Source organism: Micromys minutus, assembly GCF_963924665.1.
Source record: "Micromys minutus genome assembly, chromosome: 23".
Taxonomy (NCBI): domain Eukaryota; kingdom Metazoa; phylum Chordata; class Mammalia; order Rodentia; family Muridae; genus Micromys; species Micromys minutus.
In genome coordinates, this window is record NC_137958.1 from 11,615,984 (window position 1) to 11,636,784 (window position 20,801).

General features: G+C 39.6%; 2 protein-coding genes across 11 annotated transcripts in view; one reads left to right on the forward strand and one right to left on the reverse strand.

The window, feature by feature from the left end:
- The window catches only part of SRPK2 (SRSF protein kinase 2), a 152,276-nt gene extending 148,997 nt beyond the window's left edge, over positions 1-3,279 (forward strand). For all 5 annotated transcript variants that reach the window (XM_080936553.1, XM_080936554.1, XM_080936556.1 and 2 more), the window contains one exon: positions 2,208-3,279. In XM_080936553.1, coding sequence (XP_080792679.1) covers positions 2,208-2,392 — 185 coding nt within the window. In that variant the 3' untranslated portion in view covers positions 2,393-3,279. The remainder of the gene's footprint in view (positions 1-2,207) is intronic.
- A 2,979-nt stretch (positions 3,280-6,258) lies between these two features.
- Positions 6,259-20,801, reverse strand: part of KMT2E (lysine methyltransferase 2E (inactive)) — a 58,176-nt gene continuing 43,633 nt past the window's right edge. For 4 of the 6 annotated variants that reach the window (XM_080936370.1, XM_080936373.1, XM_080936371.1 and 1 more), the window contains 12 exons: positions 17,559-17,723; positions 16,495-16,803; positions 13,776-14,030; positions 13,467-13,611; positions 12,806-13,056; positions 12,429-12,485; positions 11,734-12,297; positions 10,488-10,774; positions 9,761-9,849; positions 9,538-9,663; positions 9,302-9,387; positions 6,259-8,533 (listed from right to left, as the gene is read on the reverse strand). In XM_080936370.1, the coding sequence (XP_080792496.1) occupies positions 7,019-8,533; positions 9,302-9,387; positions 9,538-9,663; positions 9,761-9,849; positions 10,488-10,774; positions 11,734-12,297; positions 12,429-12,485; positions 12,806-13,056; positions 13,467-13,611; positions 13,776-14,030; positions 16,495-16,803; positions 17,559-17,723 (3,849 nt within the window). In that variant the 3' untranslated portion in view covers positions 6,259-7,018. The remainder of the gene's footprint in view (positions 8,534-9,301; positions 9,388-9,537; positions 9,664-9,760; positions 9,850-10,487; positions 10,775-11,733; positions 12,298-12,428; positions 12,486-12,805; positions 13,057-13,466; positions 13,612-13,775; positions 14,031-16,494; positions 16,804-17,558; positions 17,724-20,801) is intronic. The other 2 variants (XM_080936375.1, XM_080936374.1) reach the window with 2 other exon arrangements.

Genomic DNA, 20,801 nt, shown 5'->3' on the forward strand with positions numbered 1-20,801 from the left:
ATGGTTTCATCACAGCTTTGAGTGTCACTGTGATAGCAGAGCCATGTGTAATGTCCTTTTGTATTATGCTCATCTCCAGGGTTTCAGCCTTTACACTTGAGCTATGCAGCTCACTAGTGACCCCAACCCCACTGTGTACTTTTTCACAGAAGGTGACATGGTGAATCTTTTAGTTTCTCTTGTTCCACATTCAAGAATTTAATCGGCATCAAAGCACAAATGCATTTATAAAAACTTGTACTGTTTTCTGCGCCCCATTCCCCAAACAGTAGAATGTTTCCGAGGTGCTCACTTTGAGTCCAGTTACGGTGACAGGCGTTGTGCCCTGTGCGCTGGAGGAGACATAGTCCCAGCCTTGAGGATGTGGAAACAAGGAGATTGCCAATTCCGGGCTGGGCTGGGCTACATAGTGAGAGCCTTGTCCCAAAGAAAACGGGGAAAGGGGACAAAGGACAGTGGTGTAGTGTGTGCAGGTTATATACAAATGCTATGCTGTGAGAGTTCACTTGGATATTTGAATACCTTGGCTTGTTGGTGAAGGTGCAGTCCTGGAACCAGGTTCTAGGTGTACAAAGGGAAGAACATATTTAGTTTGGTGTTCATTGAAGCATCTTAGCCTAAACAGGTGGAGGAGGCTCCTTCAGTCGGTTCTGCCACACAGCGCTTGCCATTCTTCATCTTCATTTAGCAACATATTTGTGCCAAGACATAGTGATTAAAGGTCGGGAAAGTTGCTGCTTTTACCAGAGAACTTACCTCAATGACATGTGTGAATGGCCGTCTGTCTTAACTGTTAGCATGAGGTGGGCAGTCGCTCTGTCAGTGTGTTTAGTCTACGGAAAGGTACCCGGGAGGTGTTTGCTGCCTGAAGACCTGGGTGTTGGTGCACCTGCCTTCCATGTTCACAAGCGTTTTTAAGTCAGTCTTTGACCTTCTTCTCTATGGGACTTTATTCCATAGCATTGCCCCTTGCAAATTCTTGTGTTTGGCATTTTAACTATCATCCTAAATATTGACCTTATTTGGGAACTGGGGGTAGGGGGTATGGTTCATATCCTTTGACTAGGTCCCCAGAACATTCGTCAACCAGGAACAGTCCCAAGAGTTGCTTTATGGAGTCCTGTGTATAGTGTGGTAATTCTCTAGACAGACAAGATGGCCCCTGCAGAGTATATAGAAAGGAAAGAACTGTGGTGCAGGTGGGCACGTTTGCTTGTTTGGGTTTTTTCTTTTTTTTCCTTTTTGCATTTGTAAGTAATGCTAGTAATGTTAGAGTGGGTGGGGGAGGTCTGAATTGGTTTGCAGAGGTGAGTGACATAGTCTGACCTCGGATGCAGGTCATCCAGCACTTGAGGGATGAGGCCAGTGCAGCGCCAGGGCTTGAATGCCAGGCAGTGCCACTGCGGCCTGGGAAGGAGATGCACAGAGGGCTGCCAAGAAGGCCATTTTATGGGCATCGGTAGATATTCTGTGAACATTTTCCAACACACAGAAATGAAAGTTATCCTCACCTGGCAGTTTGACTTAAAAGTAACTTTTCTTTTTTTCTTTTCTTTTTTTAAAAAGGCCTTAAAGAAAAGGCTGACTTCCTGTTAATTTTTCTGCTGAGTCAGAGCATCGATGCTTTTATACTGCAGCCAACACATTAGAACAGTTTTTAACTTAAGGTTGTATAAGAGATTGTTTTAGGTTACCAGTAACTGCTTGAGGCTCTGGTGTTGTCGCCCTGTGCCTGTTAGCCCCATGGAGTCTGCAGCTACCATAGTGGAACCCAGTTCACAAGGACATGTACCATCAGAGAAAGTACTGTTTGCATTGAGGTAGAAACCCAGGCTTCTTTTTTTCACGTGGTAAAATGCAGCAACACATCTTCAAATATACATCATAGCGGTTTCCTGAGCCAGCAAATAGCAACGCCACAGCTTCTGTGGCTGGAGTGCGAGCAGCTCTCGTGTGGGAAGCAAACAGCCTGCGTGCTTTTTCATCTCAGGAAGCACAGCGGTGATTTGTTCAAGCATAACTCATTATGCTTGAACATTAGCTCTTCAATGAGTCTTTCATAGGGGGAAGCTAGCTGCTGTCATTTTCCTAAGGTTTTGAGAGGTAAATTGCTTGCTTTGGTGGGGAAAAAAAGCCTGTCTGGATCAAGTAAGTTCTGAGATGTGCAAATCTGGAGCTTTTGTGACGGCATGCTTCTCTCTCTCCAGGAGAACTGCGGCACATCACCAAGCTGAAGCCCTGGAGCCTCTTTGATGTACTTGTGGAAAAGTATGGCTGGCCCCATGAAGATGCTGCACAATTTACAGATTTCCTGATCCCAATGTTAGAGATGGTTCCAGAAAAACGAGCCTCAGCTGGCGAATGCCTTCGACATCCTTGGTTGAATTCTTAGCAGATTCTACAAATATAGCGTTCTGAGCTAGCAAAATTTTCCCAGTCCCTTGGACCTAAGCAGTGGCTCTCATTCTTAACAGGATCACAAGTGAGCTGGCTCCACCCTCAGACCTTTGTTTTGCCTTGAGGTACTGTTGTTTCACACTTTGCTTCCTGTGCACCGTGGTCCTGGGGAAGGGTGGTCTTTGTCTTCAGCTCAGTAGTTTACTGGCCATTTTCTTCTGGAAACAATAACATGTCTCCAAGCATTGTTTCTTGTGTGGCACTCAAATGACATTTTTTTTTTGAACGGAAAATACTTTGCCCTTTGTGTTTTGGCAGGTTCTGTAACTATTTATGAAGACATATTTTAGCTGAGTATTATATAATTTACAATCTTAAGGAAAGAATCAGTTGGAACCAAGAAAGAGCAAGGAAATGTACACTTTTATCTTCTGGCAAAGGGAAATCATTCCTGTATTATAGTGTATGTAACTATTCATTTGCATAGTAGGGGATGAGGATTCACATTCAGAAAAGCTACCCAGTCCTGAGTGACTTTTAGCCTACATTGCATGTTGCAGATTTCCACTGCTTCAAGAAGTTGCACAAACTTTTCATTCCATAACAGTCCAAGTGGTTCTGGATTAGGTGCCATGCCCGCTGTGGCCCTTTAAAGGGAGAAAAAGTTTAAAAATTTTGACACTATAACCTAGCAGTTCCATTTGTATTTTGCATATTTTTAAAACTATGTTTAAAGTATAAGTCATTTCCACTTAAAACATGATGGCCCTGTACCATGTCCTGTCGCCTCTTCCCAGTGTAAGTTAAATACATAGATTAAATTGGACAAGAGAAATATGTTCAGTTTGTGGAATGAAAAAATAGTATATTTTTGGAAAAGCATGATCGTGTTTGTTTAAAACACAAGGTGCGCTTCTACAGTTTGCAGTGCAGTGGACAGAACACTCCTCACGGCGTAAAGGTGATTGTGATCATGTTCACTCCATAGCAGCTCCCTCGCTACAGCAGCCTCCCGCGCCTTTTCCTTCCTTCCCTCCCATGAATGAGAGGTCATTTCCCCTTTGCAGACCGCATACAGTCTTAGTTTATGCATTTCCTTAAAATTAACTGTAGAACCCAGGACACAGACCATTAGTAGGCAATACTATTTTAGAGTGTCACATAGGAGGTGTATTTAACCTCTTTTAGAAGTCAGTGGATTGAATGTCTTTTTTAAACAAATTTTATTCATTAAGGTGCCTCGTTTTTTCTTGACTTTGTCCATTAACATTTATCCATATGCCTTTGCAATAATTAGATTGTGAAAAGCTAACAAGTGTTGTAACGAGAATCCTTTGTTTGGGGTGCTTGCACTTGTCTTAAAAATTAAAGTGTTTTGGGGTGTTTTTCCAGAAATTGCCTTGGTTATTGCCCTGTATTTGAAGAGACAGAATCAACATACACTTGCTCTCAGTAGTGTCAACAAAGCTAAAGGAGGTGCAAAGTCACAGGACATACATTAGGGCAGAATGGATTTTATGAATGAGGCTTTAGTTATACCTTCATTATCTACAAGGTGGGGAAGTTCCTTTTTTCAGTGTTTCATCTTAAGTGGAATGGTTTTTTCTCTTTCTCCCTCCATCTTTCCCTCTGGAGACAAGACACATGTCCCTCTTAGGGGTTACCATTATTTTATCACACACTGTAGTGAGACAGGAGGTGCCACTCATTCATAAACTATGCATGCTGAGTCATTCTGTTGAGGCTCTGGGTTTCCTTGTAGACCCTATGACAGATGGTGGCTGTTAAGTCAGGATTTCTATAGGAACATTCCTCCAAGAACCAGAGTGTGTTTGTCTTCTCTACCTCTAAAAGAACTTTTACATTTGAATAAAATTGTCTAATGCACTTAGAAATGTCAAGTTGGAAAAGGAAGCTAGAATATTAATCTTAAGGTGGTTCTTCTATTAATACCCTAACTAGTTTATGATATACAAGTTCTAGAATACCAGATTCTTGGTAGCATGATAAGGAATAAAAGAAAAGGTTGGGTGTGGTGGTGCACTCCTTTAATCTCAGCACTTGGGAGGCAGAGGCAGGAAGATCTCTGAGTTCGAGGCCATTCTGGTCTGCAGAAGTTCCAGGCCACCCAAGGCGCTCTCTCTCTCTCTCTCTCTCTCTCTATATATATATATATATATATATATAGTGAGATCTCATGTCGACCCCCTTCCGCACCCCCCCCCCCAAAGGAAGGAGTAAAGAATAAAAGCTTAGAGTGAACCACTGGTTATTTGGGACATCATAGCCAACTTAATCATTTTAGTGGAAAGACCCTGTGAAATCTTCATGAAAAATTACAAGCAGTGGGTCTCATGTGTGACTTTAACAGATTCAGAAGTAGCCAATCTAAAAACTGGCAGAACTGTACATAGTAAAAGTGGTATTAGTGAGTTTGAAAGAAGTATACTTTTAAGGTGAGATCTGCTTGTTTTTCCATATTCTCTGTACCATGCATAACTTAACAGGTATGAGTAAAACTTTCATTGGAAAAGGAAACATACTCAGATTATTTTTCTTCTTCTTGTTTTGTGAATCAAGGTCTCAAGCCATGGCTGGCCTTGAATTCAGAGATCTGCCTACCTAGGCATGCCAACCTCCTCCCACCCCTCAACCCCTGCCCCCAACTAAGTTTGTAGAGTGTGTCCACTAAAGATTATATTTGTTCTTTCCCCTTCCTATCCCTCAAATACATGCGCACACACACACACCCCTTCTCTCTTATCTAAAAGTTTGTAGAGTGTGTCCACTAAAGATTATATTTAGTTGCTATCTTTCTGTTTGCACAATTGCTTTCATTATGAGTTACTTTATAGCCGGCTACTTGGAAAGTCTGTGGACAAGCGATTTTAAGGATGATTAGTGCCGTTTCTTGGTCTGTCTGGAATTGTCAAGGAGGGACAATGTGAACCTATCCAGTTTTCAGGTTAAGGCTTCTTTAGTAAATACCCTAAGGGGAATATTGGCAAGTCAAAGATGGCAAGGTAACTGGTGTTCTTCAAAAACTTGAAGGTGACTGACTGGTTTTAAGCCCTAAATGATCTGTATTCTCGAATACCATCAGTTAATTTTCAAATGGGAATTAAATGATTAAAACATGATTTAAGTCACTACCAAATCTAATATTTGAGTTTACTGTTTTGCCTGATGCACAAAATTTATTTACTGTGCCCAATTGTGTCACGTATTTGGAAGGTGGGAAATAGTGTCACTCCTGAGAGGTAGACATCAGAAGCTGGTAACTTAAAATAAAAAAAAATTTTCACAACTGATGTATCTTCTTTCAGTAATAAAATATTCACTTTTAACATATTTCAGAATAACGCCTTTCCTCCTTGGTTTTGTGTAAAGAGATCTATTTTCTACAACTTAAAACATTAAAATTTTAATATCAGCTTTGATTATTAGTGGAGGCATTTCAGTCAATCCCTAAACTGTACAAATTAAATCTTCCCGTGTTTTAGGTAAATTACTCCTTTCAGACTGTGGTAAACTGCAGTGTGCAACTGTACAGTATAGAGTGCATCAATAATGTGGATTAATGTTGTATTAGAATGTTAGATTCTTTGATTGTTAGCTAAGCCACATAGTGTGGCTATTTAATTTCCTGTGACTCACGCTCCTAAAGAAAAGGCAAGTGGTAGAGAGGGCTGTGGAACCTACCCAGACTGGCTGCTGGTAGCCTGCAGTGCAGTTCAGGTAGCAGCTACTGAAGAAAACGGATGGTTCTTTACTTACAAATTATATTTGAAAGTCATAACTTTTGTAAAATTATTAAGCAGACCTCAATCTCAGACGTTGTACAGAACAATTTAGTAAAACTGACATAATTGTGGTTTATTAACATGAATTAAAATGCCCGACCAGTGCTTCAGTGTGACAGCATATCTGAAATAAAAAGGGAAGGCCATGTACTGTACTACTTTCACAGACCACACTTTGCAAAAGACTTGCCATATGTACAATGCTATATACCAAATGAAAAGGGTGGGAAGCAATTATATACGCAAAAGAAATGTAGTATTTACAGTCGGTCAGGAGACACTAGAAATTATCTATACATTAAATTACATTTTGCTTGCAAAAAACTGATAAAACAAAATGAGCCATGTCCACACCAAATTATAAAAACCTGTATTGCATTTTCAGACCTAAGATGCACTCAAAGAACCGCTGACCATAAAAAAGAAAATCCTTAGTGCTTTCTTTAGCTGTATACTTAATGCATATGTATAAAATAACAGAAAATATTCACTAAATGAATTTAACTGCAACAGTGAAGTTTAAAGGTCATGTAGCATCAGCTTCTATGGTCAGAAACAGTTGGAATGCTCACTTACAGAGTAAAGACGCCTACGACTGCCTTAGGAGCACATTTCATACGAAATTTTAAAAAGCAAAAATGGGAAAAATACAATGGAAGAGCACTGGTGTTTTGTGGTTTTTTTGTTTGTTTTGTTTTTGTTTTGTTTTTTTTTATACAAAGTTTCATGTACAAGCTTTAAAAAGTACCTTAACAGGTACATATGAAATATACAGTTTATCTTACAGAACATTTTAAAAAATGTTATTGGAGTCCATTTTAATGCCACCCTGAACCGTGGTAATTGTTTTGAAATGTTGGTGGCACCTGTGCTCTGTGAATTGGAATCTGTCCAGGCACTGGAGATGCCTGCTGAGGTCCTTGCACCCCATGTGGCAGGGCCACAGAGCCAGGATGAGGATGAGGACAGAACCCTGAAGCAGTAGGTGTTGGAATACTGTTTGGTCCTTGGGGCTGGAGATGAGGACCTGCAACTGGTAATGGACAGTGTGGCCCTGTTCCGGAAGGCTGGTGTTGGGGTCCCGGTCCCAAAGTGGTGTGATGTGTGGCTTGTGAGGGATACGGTGGTACAGCTGGATGAACACCTGCAGGAAAAAGTGGAGGTCCTTGATGAGGTGGGTGGTGTAAGGCTTGACCTGATGCTGAATGATGCCCAGAAACCAGAACACTGGCTGGAGGAGGAGGAGGAGGTGGTGGTGGTGGAGGTGCTGAGTTTACTACATGCTGGTGTTGTGCTTGTAGACTTTGCAGTCCTGTGGAAGGATGGGGCGGAGGATGGTGATGCGGGGCAGGACCAGGAGGTGGAGGGGGGGGTGGTAAATGGTGTCCAGCAGTTTGAGAATGAATGTGTGACCCAGGGGTGACAGCATGAACTGGCCCAACTACATGTGCTACAGAGTGCTGCTGATGCGAGTTTGGCTGTTGTACGAGGTGTGGTCCTGGAGCAGGTGGAGGCGGAGGTGGGGGTGGGACCACAGCAGCAGTCTGATGGTGAATGGTAGGGTTTGGAGACGGCAGAAAATGCCCTGGAGTAACGTGGTGTCCAGGAACTGATTGCTGGCTTGTGGTGCCAGGAAGTGCTTGATTTGGTCCAGATGTAAACACAGTCTGTTGGGAAAGACTACCTTTTAGCTGATTATAATTCTGAAAGTTTGCAGAGGGCTGCTGGTTTTGATAGTATGATGAAGGAGGCGGAGGGGGTGGAGGGGGTGGTGCCGTGCTGTTGAGACTTTGTTGGTTGAACTGACTGTATGTTGCTGAAGGTTGTCCTGAGGGTGTCTGGGTAAATAATGCTCCAGAAGTTGCCTGCTGAGTATTTGCTTGAAGGCTCTGTGCCGCTGGATAAAAATTTCTCTGAGTCTCTCGTTGAGGAGTTCCAACTTGAGGTGACTGTGAATGGTGAGGCCTGAAGGGAGATCCTAAGTGCTGTGAAGGAGGCTTTGGTGAGAGGTAACCATGCTGCACGGGCGTGTGAGGCGTGGAGGACTTGGGAGGGTTTTCTGTGTGAGGGGACGGAGGACAGTGCAACTTTGTTGGAGCAGAAGGCAGCTTTTGCGGAAGTTGATCATTTGCATTTCGAACTTGGGCCTGAGGAGGATGGTTCTTTGAAAGTGCTGGGGTGTTACTTGACAGCTGTTTTTGCTGAAGCTCTGTTTTTAGGTGAACACTGTTCTCAGCTTCTGATACAGTGGAAGTTGCCTCCCAGTGGGAATCTGGTTTTGTGAGTATTTTCCCATGTGACTGAACAGGATTGATTGGCCCCGGTGAACCAGGCTACAAAGAAAAGAAGTAAGAAATGATATGAGAAAATTGTTTTGGCATTTAATATTACTTATTTAAAAAGAGGGCAGGAAGCAGTGTAGGGTGACAAGTATAGAGCCCACGATGTGGGAAGGTGAGTTTTTCTCAGTACACTGTGTAAGTTCTTAGAGTTGAGTGAGCTTAAGCTGAATTCTCTAGCTTTTGATGAAAATAATTTTCTTCAGACAGCTGTCTTTCAGCCTCTGACAACCTTAAAACTTAGCAAAGTTTGATTTCATAACTAATTTCTTGCCCAACTAAACTGCTTTGTATAAACAGAAACTGTTCATTAAATCATTTAGCCTTAAAATACTTTTTTTTCCACTTACAAGTGGGATGGACCCCAATGTAAGACTTATTCAAAAGTCAAAGGCACTCAATTTTACCATGGTCTGCAGGCTAAGCCATCAGCTGATCACAGACCAGGATGGAAAGAAAGTATTGTCTCTTCTGAATGAATGTCACCTGAGCTTTGGCATACGGAGTGCTGCTTGACTGGTCCTAAAAAGTATCCCATGAAGACAGAAGTAAACGTCAGTGAGAAATGTTGATTACGGAAGAGTAAATAGAAAACTGCAAGGTTAAGCCAGGGTGGTTGTCTGTCACGGTTCAACATAAAAAGTCAACAGGAAGAGTATAGAAATTACAAACTAATACTTGATGTAGCAGGGAAAAAAAAGTCTGTCTGATGTTACCATCAACTTTTATGAGTGGCCAGACTTGAAAGGTCAGTGTTATTACCTTGCTTGTTTTAGAAGGGCTCTGAGAAGTGTCGGGGGATGGACATTCACTTGTACTTGTGGCTTCTATACCTTCAGGATCAGGGTCTGTAAGGAAGAAAACTACAGTAAATATAAGATTACAAAACATACTGCCTCTTGTAGACACACAGAGTGCTTGCTGTACACTTTTTTTTTTTTTTTTTTACTAAAAAGTGCTTTGAAATAATCGCCATGATAGGTCATCTGCTTACTGACCTGCCATAAGTTCACTCAAAGAAGGGGCTAGGCTCTGAGCGTGCACCTGGGGAATGTGATTTGAATGAGATGAAGGTGAAGACTGAACATGACTCGGTGAACATGAGACACATGGTGATTCTCCCCCTATGGATGAAGCAGACCCAGAGAGAACATTAGTGCTCACAGGGAGCAGAGCACAAACAGCAGAGCCACTTGGGAGAGCAGAAGCAAGTGCACTCACCGCCGTCCTTGTCTTTACGATGGTCACTGAGCAGTAATGCTCTCTGATAACTTCTCTCTCTCACTTGCTCCACTGAAGTGGAGGCAGTCCTTTAAAATAAAACACATCCTTAGGTCTCCTGATGAGCAAAATGTCCCTCAGATGAAGGATTTTTGTTATACTGGGACAAAACTTTGGGGTTAAGCTCTGAAAATAGTCTCTTACGTTGCTAACCATGCTCTATCTAGACTGAGGTTTTTACTCAAAGAAATCAGACTAACTTTTGTCTTTGGCAATTTCTTAGTGTAAAGAAGGGTAAGCTGGAAATACTGTGTTAACATTTTTAAGGACATGTTAGGTTGCCAAAAGGGAGCAAAATCCCTCCAACAGAATCCAAATTTGCCTTGTGTCAGAGTGAGCACTGGGAACTGAGCAGTCTTTCACAGGACTGCTGAGACCCATCTTAAATGTAGCTGCTTCAGTCTTATTGAAACAGCAAAATTGCTTCTTCATCCAAATTTAACTGGTAGAGGAGGTCAAGAAACTGTATAGATGCTGCCTGGGGTGACAAGTTTCACAGGAACGAATATTTATGTGGCTCAGTTGAAGAAATGTGATTTTGGCAGCAACAGGCTTATGACTGTGAACTACTGTCTATCATTTCAGAACAGCAAACAGGAACAATAATTCTCTAATAATCTGTTTTTTTTTTCTCCTTGCACAGTGGCACATTGTGGAAGGGGCTTACCACTGAACTTCTGGGTCTTTCTTCTCACTGGAATTGGCGTCTTTAACAGGACAGTTACTGCTGCCTTCTTCAGAAGAGGCATTATAGGCGGCAGTTGGCGGTGGCAAAGGCAAGCTAGCCTGGTTTTCCGCCTGCTCCCCGTTTTCACTGCCGTGGACACATCCATCGCCACTGTTGCTCAGGTTCCCACTTGGGTGAGGTGATACACTAATCAAAGCAAAGTTCTCTGGCTTCGAACCACTTTTCCTAGCTTCACGTTGTCTCTTACGGTATTCTAATAGAGAAACCTTAAACAAGAAAGAAAAAGTAAATCTTTTATTCTTGTTTGTGCATCAGTATCAATTTATTTTTTAAAAAGGACACTGAAGCATTTATATTAGAAAAATTATAAAATAATTGAATTTTCCATAAATAATTAACAATTATTAAATGCCTACTATATGTCAGGCATTGTATTTAGATGATTTATATACATTATCTCATTTAATCCTCACAACAACCCTAAGAAATAGGTATATTATCATCCCCATTTTACAGATGAGGAAATTGAGTAACTCACTCACTCCAGGTCACACAGCTGGTGAGTGTTGGAGCCGGGATTCGAACCTAGGTCTTATTTGAAAGCCCGTGCTCTTTCCACTATACTACATTGCTTCCCACAAAGTTGCCAACTGGACTCTGTTATAAAAATTAAAAGCACATATCACTAAAACGCTTTGACTTATATGCAGTTAAGCCTATTAACAAGTAAGTGCTGTTTCTCCCATTCTTGAAAAATAAGGCATTCCAACTGTCTCAAGACTTAGTTCTATATTAAGATAGATCTGATCAAGCAGTATCATACTTTAAAAATACTCTTACATCCATGGCCTAAGTACTGTAAGTATTATGAGATGGTGAAGAGGCATTTCTTCTCTCCAAGGCTGCCTGCTCAAATGTAAAATAAGAGAAATAAGAATAAGTATTATCTACCTATTGCTTTGGTGGAGATTGTTTAAGTTATTTACTTCATGTAAAAGATCATCTTGAGACTTCTATCTGACTACATTTCTTAGAAGTTTTCATATCACCATAATTTTTACTTTCTTAGGAAGATCAAATTATTTAAAAACATACATATGAAAACCTTAACTTACATATTAAGTTACAGATGCCTCACATAACATATGCTGTAACTACCAGTAACCCTTAAGTGCACAGTAAAAACCCATTAAATTAAAAGGATTATAAATTATTAAATTATAACCTTTTTCTTTTGTGGTGGATTCTGGGGCGTGCAACTCCCGTCGATCAAATTGTCATTAACAGTCCGTCCAAAACCAGAGACAAGCCCATCTTCAGAAGTACAAAAGACAGCTGTTTCCATAAACATGCCTCTAGTATCATCCTGCATCAGGCACTTTGACTCACTTATTCGGAAGCCTCCTCCAATTTCCAGCTGATGGGAGGGTGTTAAGTCCCTCAAGTTGGAGTTTACTGAGAAGTTAACTCCTGTTCTATCAGGACTCTTTACCCAGGATGAATACATTGTGCCTCGTCCAGAGTGGGTTGAATCCAGTTGGCTGCTGGGCTCAGTCCTGTCATGAGCTGGTGTTTCCATGTTTTTTTGTAAGGGAGCTGGCTCAACTGTATCAAGTCCCAGTTGAAGGTCTGACACAGACTCCTTTTCCCCTGGGCAAGGCCTGTTAACCTCAGTCCTGCTCCTGGGGCTGGTATAACCAATAGTCTTTATTTCTTGCAGGCCCAGCTCAGTTAAATTGGAATTTCTGAAAGGCCCCAATGTTAGCATGGTTGAAGGTCGGTCATATCCCTGTTGGTGGTAGTATGGAGGGGAAATCACACAAACAATGCCATTTAGGGACAAATTACTAACTAGCAGCAATTTAAGCAAAACAATATTAGACAAAATCAGCAAATGCATCTTTTTTGATAGTTGCTTACCTCTTGATTGTAAGTGCATCTCTTTATTTCTGGAGAACTTTCTGGGGAAGAAATATTCTATATAAAAGTAATAAAATTGGGAATTAAAACACAACAAACTATAATTTGTAGAGATGAAGAATTAAAATGAAAAAACTGATGGCAGGTTTTAGATTTGAGCCTTGTTGAAGACACTTGTTTTAGGTTGCTATACTACAAACACATGTTCACTGTGGCACAAGTAAAGATGCTTACAGTTATGCAATTGTAGATTCCCAACTTTCTCTGAACTTCTTATTACACTTAGGGACAGAAAAGGGCTTTACCAAAAGTTTGATAAAGAAACACTCAGTCCCAGGAATGAACAATTTTTTTTTACCACCAATGAAATTTCTCACCTCAAAGTGCATGGTGTTTCCTGGTGTGCCAGGGGTCACTGGGGTCACTGGTGAATATATGGGTTTATAACCATTTCTGTAAGTTTCATCATCTGATTTGATCCGTGGGGGAGTGGCAAATGCTGGGTCCGCAGGAGTGATTTCTGTGTGAGTTGGTGTAGCGTATGGTGAAGGAGTAGGGGTGGAGCTTTCTGAGTAAGCAGAATCTAACAATTGGTAAAGCCTTCGTTTTTTTAGTGGTGTAGTTAAATCTGTTGATGAAATAATAATCTATAAGAAATCATACTGCTAATATTTGCTATGATATCAGAAATAATAGTACTTAATTGCCTCCAAACTAAAGAATGTGTAGTTTTTAAATGTTACTAACCTGAAATCTCCCCTAAACCCCCAAAAGTTTCAGTGCTAGCAAAAATTATCTTGCTTGAAGCCTAGAAGTCATAATGAAGTCTCATCATTAGTGCTGATGTTACTGAAACTGATATCTCAGCAGCTAGCTCCACACTCAATCCCAACATAAACAGTATTTTCAACTATGGTATTACAACCTTTTTCATGTAAGAAGAGTGCTTACATGGGCAGGCTTCTCTTCACAAAGCTTCCCCTGGCTCCCTGCCACAGTTCCTCATGAACACAGTTCACTACTGAACAGCAACAGTACCTGGGAGGGAGCAGCTGTCGCTCAGCAGTAGTGGACTTTTATTTTCACCATTAACTGTAGGACTCCTGGATCTTTCCTGACAAGGTGAATGATATCTATGTAAAATAGTTGAATTTTCTTCTTCCAGGGCTTGCTTCAACCATCGCTGAATAAGACAGAAAACAGATGAATAAGGATCAGTTTGTAGCTGTTTATATAGCCTATAAATGCAAAGCTGATCACAAAAGCATCTCATTGTGAGGAGCTGTAGTAAGGACTGAGATTTGCATTTGGCTTCTCCTAGATTTTTATATCCAAAGAAAAGTTTACCTTTTTGCATGAGCCAGAAATGTTTTCAGTAGTTTCTTTTCTTCTCTTTTTTTCCGAAAGGAATGGTGATGTAAATCTAATATAATGCTTAGGAGTAGAGTATACATGGGGGCTGTAAGTGAGACCTGGCAAAGAATTGAGCTGTGTAGCTAACACCTCTGGATCTGTAGTTATGCGCAGAGGCCTTTCTGAAAGGCTGTCTGAAGGTTTTCCTGTCTTCTCATTCTTCTCACTTAACCATTCATTGACCAAGTGCTAGAGAACAGAAACATTTGGATCACTATATAGTAATTGCACATATTCCACTACAGAATATTCTAATATCAAATTAGATATTGGCACATCGTCTAAGACGATAAGTTGGGTAATTTAGATTAATCACATTATGGGGCTGGAGAGATGGCTCAGAAGTTAAGAGCATGTATTGCTCTTGGAGAGAGGACCTAAGTTCGGTTCCCAGCACCCATGTCAGGTGGCTCACAACCGCCTGTAACTCCAGCTCCAGGGGATCTACATGGGTACTTGCACTCATGTGCATATATACCCACAGACAGACACACACACATAATTAATAATAATAAATGTTTAACAAAGTATTCATGTTATGTGGTGAAAAAGAAACCCCACTAATCAGTATTTTCATTTTCTTACTTACTGTTATTCTAAGGATTATTATATAATATTTATAGGGATAAGATACATGAATATATGTAAGAAATTATATTACAAAAAAAACCCCACTAATTTACGGCAGGTTATGGTGGTAAACTGCCTATAATCCAAGGTTGAGTCAGGAGGACTGAAACAAGTTTGAGGCCAGCCTGGGCTACATAGTAAGTACCTGGTCAATACCACTACATAGCCAGACTGTTTAAAAGGAAAAAAAGAAAAGGGACTTAAAAAAATTTTTTTTCGATATAGTAAAATCTAGGAGATACCAACAAGTACCACAAACAATGCAGATATATTGCCTTATATTTTACATGAAACTGTTTGCTTAGGAATGTCTGATATTCTTAAGCAGTGCTTTTGCTTTTGTTTTTTGTTTTTTTAGCCAAAGTGCCCATCACAGTTGCCTAGAGATGAGGTCAGCAAATAGATAAAAGTATGTCCACACTGACAATTCTTGAGGTTTGAAATACCTCTTAAACATCTAAGCCTTTCTAAAGTTTATTATCCACCATGTATATAATACAGCCTTTGTTGTTGTTCTTTTGGGAATGCTTAGGATTGTACCCAGGGCTTTGCACATGCTAGGTAAGTGCTGTTCTAATGAGCCACACCCCGGCCCTCATAATCTAGTCTCTCCCAGCTACCTGAGTACACCTGGTCCTAAAGTAATCATTCCTCACCTTTTAAAAAACTAGGTACTCGGGAACGTTCTTTTCTGCTGTTTGGGTCTTTAATATCCTAGCTTAAATGTGAATTTTTGAGTAGGTATTGCATGTGCACATTCATACATATACAGACATATTCCTTAATTCCAAAGCATTTTTGCATCCCTCTTTTCCTGTGTTGTTATTTTTTTCTATGTATGTTGGACAAAACTGTTCTATGTATTATTAAACAATAGCATCTTCTGGATAGAATTCATTATATTTTAGCACTAAATGATAAAATATGGTGAGAATAACACAAAATTTGTTTTGGCAAATATTTACATTTCGTATTCTACAAATATAAAAATGTGATATTTGTGATTGAGAAAATAGTTTAAAAACTAAAGTTATTTTTTCTTCCAAAAAGAAACTAATTTTTTTTCCTTTCCAAATGTGGATAAGCAATACACCAAAGGCAAGTATCCACTTATTTAAAGCATATAATGCATAGGCTTTGAATGAAACATTACAGTGATATTTCAAGCAAAACCTGTAATTCTCTGGCAAAGAAATTTTAAGAGTCTGCCACTGACTTATAATCCTGAACTCACAGAATTCTTGAAGCATACTTTTTATTGTTTAGCAGCCTGCCTACAAAACTATAAAATTAGGTAAGAAAAAAGGAAGGTATAGGCCCTAAGTCACTAGTCCCTATGTGTTGTCATTTACTTGGACAAAAACAGCAACCTCTAAGGTTCTGCTGTTGCTTTTCTTGGTCAAGTTCATAAGCAGTTTCCTATAACTTGTCTCATTAACTCTGACAGTTTTCCAATGACTTTATTAGTAGGATATGGAACCCATATAGTGTAAGAGGGAGCTGACTCCTCCCACTCTGACATGTGTGCTCTGGTATACACACAAAGGAAGATACTCTTAAATCTACATTCTCAGTACAATCTAATGAAAGATATTTTTCATATTTAATTCTTATAATCTACCTACAAAAAGTAATTGTAAAATGTTCAAACAATGAAGAAAAGCTAGGGTGTGGCTCTGGGTTAGAGTGCTTGCCTGTCATTCACAAGGCCCTGGATTAGATCCCTAGGCAGGAGAGAGGAAATATGTTAAACCAGTTTCAGAGAAATGAATAATTTTATACATAGATAGACAACCTTAGAGAAATCATGAATTACAACACTAAAGGTGTTCAAATATTTAATCTTCATAATACAAACTATCAATGTTTTTGACAATTTGGTACTTCTCGTTCTTAGTCAAATATCTGCAAGTGTAAACATGATGCTTCTTAGATCACTTGAGTGAAGGTTGACTTTTTAAGATAATTATTCAGCTAGGAGAGACTTGTTGCAAACATTGCTTACTGTCAGTAGGACGCATACCTTCTTTGTTTTGGGGTACTTTGTGGGACATTTATTAAGTGCTGGAACTTCCGCTTCAGTAATTATTTCTGCTACTGCAGTTTCAGTCTCTGGTTCTATAGCAAGTACAGTATTTTCAATATCATTCTGTTGTGACATAACTTCAACGTCAGGAGAGGATGGCTGTATATCTGAACACATGCTGACGGTTCTGTGTCTCCGACGCTGCTGTCCAATGTGAGTCCTGCTGCGAGAAAAGCTTTTTCTCTGCTTAGTTCTATTCACTTTGGCAGCGGTTGGCTTGATGGCAGCTTCTTCTTTTACTTGTTCCTAGTTCAAAATATAACAGGGGGACTTCTGATGTTTATAGACATGTTTATGTTGAAATATAGCATTATTTACTTTAAAAACTAGCTTTCCAGAATGTTTTAAAATTTATGTATTTTAGGCTGGGTGTGGTGGTGCACTACTTTGAACCCAATACTTGGGAGGCAGAGGCAGACAGATCTCTGAGTTTGAAGAAAGACAGCTTGGTGTCCAGAGTGAGTTCCAGGACAGCCAGAGCTACACAGAGACCCTTCCTTGAAAAACTAAAACAAGTATGTGTTTTCATGTGTGTATTGAAAGGCCAGAGGCCAGCCTGGTTTTCTCTGTCAGCCACATACGTGCTAGAGACTGAGTAAAGTCAGCAGGCAGCACTGTTACTGTACTAGCCAACTTCTGGCAATAATCAAAACAATTCAACACTTTCTTACTCTAAAGCAAGTCAAATATAATCTTAATTCTAAATTTGCCATAGGGTTTCAGAATGCTTTAAGAGACTAATAATTGGGTATTATTTAAAATTATTGGGCTAGTGAGATGGTTTCATGGGCAAAACACTTGTACACCTGCCTAAAGACCAGTTTGAGGCCCAGAACCCACATGACTGAGGAGTTTCAGAACTGACTCAGAGCTGTACTGTGACCTCCACATGCATACAGTAGCATGTGAGCAACAGTCATCATGCTTATCCATGCAACTATACTATTTTGAGACTTGAAGGCATTTAACTTGGACAGTACGGGAACCCTGAGTGATAATACCTGCACCACTTCAGCATCGGTGATGACCTGTGACTCTTTACATTCAGGCTTAACTTCTGTCTTTGCTGTGCTGATCCTTTCCAAAGCCTGTTCTCGTCTTTTCTCTCTCTTTTCAAGTCTGGCAAAGGCTTGCAAAATTGCTTCCATTTTCCTTTCTTCTCTTGTCTATGGAAGTTAAATTTGAAGTAAATGTCATTATTCCAAACAAAAATTCTAAATGTCAAATGTTCATGACAGATTTTAAAACTGGTTGTGACACTATTAGAATAACAAGGCTGCTGTCAATCGGAATGGGAGCAGGTTACAGCCAGTCAGCGCGTGAGAGTCTCACACGGCACCGCAGCGAGCCAGCCGTTCTTAGTGTATGCCAGAAAGGACGATACAGCAAAACAAAAAACAAAAAAAGAAAAACAACCAACAACAAAATAAAATGTGTCTTTTTACAAAACCAAAAAGATTTCATTACACAAGTTTGCCTTTTAAAAAAAAAAGGGCTGAATATTCCTAAGGAAAAAAATATGTTAAAACAAAAAGTCATACATACTTAAGGAGTCAAGGCATAGTCTTAGGTTCAAACCATCTTATTCCAGTAATTTTTAGTAAATAGCTCTGTCACCCTAGCAAATTATTTCTAACCTTTTTAGGAGTGTAAAGGCATACAATCCTTAGCCACTTAATTGGACTGTTACTGAGTTTAAATAGAAAACATGAGGTTTTTTAAAAGTACATGGAAAAAACGGTAGGCATTCCAAAACCACAAAGCATTGTCATGTCTGCTTTCGCCCTTATGCCCTCCATTACAGTTCTCTTAAGGCATTCCTCTACCTTCTGCTCCTCCTTCCTTACACTGACACTCTTGGGTAGAATATTAAGAACAAGACCCAGAGCCTTGAGCAGAGGGCCTGGCAAATGCTTCAGCTCTCAACCAGAACCAGGAAGCAGGTCCATCAACTGTCCAGTTCTCCAAATGAAAGAACCAGGTCCTGAGGCTCAGATCCATTTGTCTTTCCTCCTTCATTGTCATCGATGTGGGGAAGAAAGAAAGAAAGATCAGAAACTCAAGGTCTGGTTGCCACACACTTGTCAACACTGGAGCTTCAGGTTTAAGTGTTGAGAGATAACTGTTCTTACTCTTTACTGTGTCTGCAGAAAGCACATTCAGTAAGAAATCAAAGATTAATGCAGCTCAGCTCCAACCGCTTTGTAAGGAGTTTCTAATTTTCACCCTTTTTATTTTACACACAAACTGAGGTCCACGGAAGTAATAGATTACTTGTTCACAGGCAGAATCTGTGTCTTTCCCCAAAATTTAGAATGGATAATTCAAAACATTAAAATGATTATTTGTTCACACCAGAACTGGATATTTTTTAAAGATTTATTTTATATATGAGTGCTCTATCTGCATACACATCTGCATGCCAGAAGAGGGCATCAGACCCCATATAGAAGGTTATAAGCCACCATGTAGTTGCTGGAAACTGAACTTAGGATCTCTGGAAGAGCAGCCTCCAGAACTGGAAACCAAATTCTCAGAATAATTTTTGTCTCTACTTTTACCTTACTTAATCCATTTAAAACTCAACCTCCATATATAGTTTTTCTAAAATGTACCATTTAGAAATCTAGACTTGACAAAAATAAATCTGTTAAGAAATTACCTCACCTGTTGGACTTGGTTGGAGGGGTGACTTTAATTACCATGACTGATTCTTTTCAAAAACGTTTTTAAAATGTGGAAAAAATATTTTCTAGAAGAAACAAGCTTGTTTTATATATTTTTAAATATATTTCTAAATATGTTAATGTGTATCTCAATGAGTTTCTGTGAACCATCTGCATGCAAGTAACGTTGGAAGCCAGAAGAGGGCATCAGATCTCCCAAAACTGGAGTTATAGGCAGTTGTGAGCCATGGATATATATAGGTGCTGGGCAATAAACCCAGATCCTCTGCAAGAGCCAGCAGTAAGCAATCTTAACCACAAAGCCATTTTTCCTGATGCCCAAGAATCTTTTATATGTGAATAACTCAACCATTAGCTAGATATCCAAGGAACAAGTTTTCTATATTATAATTATCCTGAACTTGTGAGACAGTAATGAATTTATGTGAAATATCTAATAAAATCCAGTATTTCCAGGGGCTGGAGAGATGGCTCAGAGGTTAGGAGCACTGACTGTTCTTCCAGAGGTCCTGAGTTCAATTCCAGAAACCACATGGTGGCTCACAACCATCTGTAATGAGATCTGATACCCTCTTCTGGTGTGTCTGAAGACAGCTACAATATACATAAAAATAAATAAATCTTTAAAAAAGGAGGATTTGTAAGTGAAAACTCATCATAACTATGTATTTATTGAAATTCATTATTTATTGAAATTCATTTAAAAAAATTAGTATTTCCTTGTTTTCAAATGTGATATTGATGATCAGAGAAATACTATTATATGATATTAAGACCTAGACATAGTGAATTAAAGGTTAAACTCCCTTAAAAACAGTGTTAACTACATGTTGATTAAACAAAACACCCTGTCATAATCTTTAGCTAGTTAGGTCCTTCCCCCACCTAAAGATGGCACATTGCCTGTTGTTGATGGAACAAAAATTTACATGTATGTAGGTGATTTGAGTCATTTTGCATTGCTTTTGCTTAAGTTACAAGTTTCCTGACTGCTAATTCACTCATCTTTCCAATTAACTGCTGATAAAGCACAAATTTTACATTTCTCACGTGTTTATCATATAGCAATAAAGTTGAAAGCATCAAATTCCTAATAACTTTAACCCAGATTTATCTTAAAGTATGTAGATGTTTGTGAATAAATGATTGTTTACATGGATTTAAAAATTAACATTTTTATAAGACAGGGTCTGTACTCCTGGCTGTCCTGGAACTCACCATGTAGACTAGTCTGGCTACAAACTCTGAAATCTACCTCTGCCTCGTGAGTGCTGGGATTAAAGGCATGTGTCACCATGCCTGGGTTTCATTTATTTCTAATTTTCTTTAATGTATGGGTGCTCTGATGATATACATCTGTAGCCAGAAGCCTTATAGATGGGTGTAAGCCACCATATGGTTGCTGGGAATTGAACTCAGGACCTCTGATGGGCAGCCAGTGCTCTTAACCGCCGAATCATATAACCAACCCCCAGATTTTATATTCTTATAGTCAGTTTTATAGTCATCACAGTATCTAATGCATTCCTTGATACATGGTCATGTGTAAAAGAGACA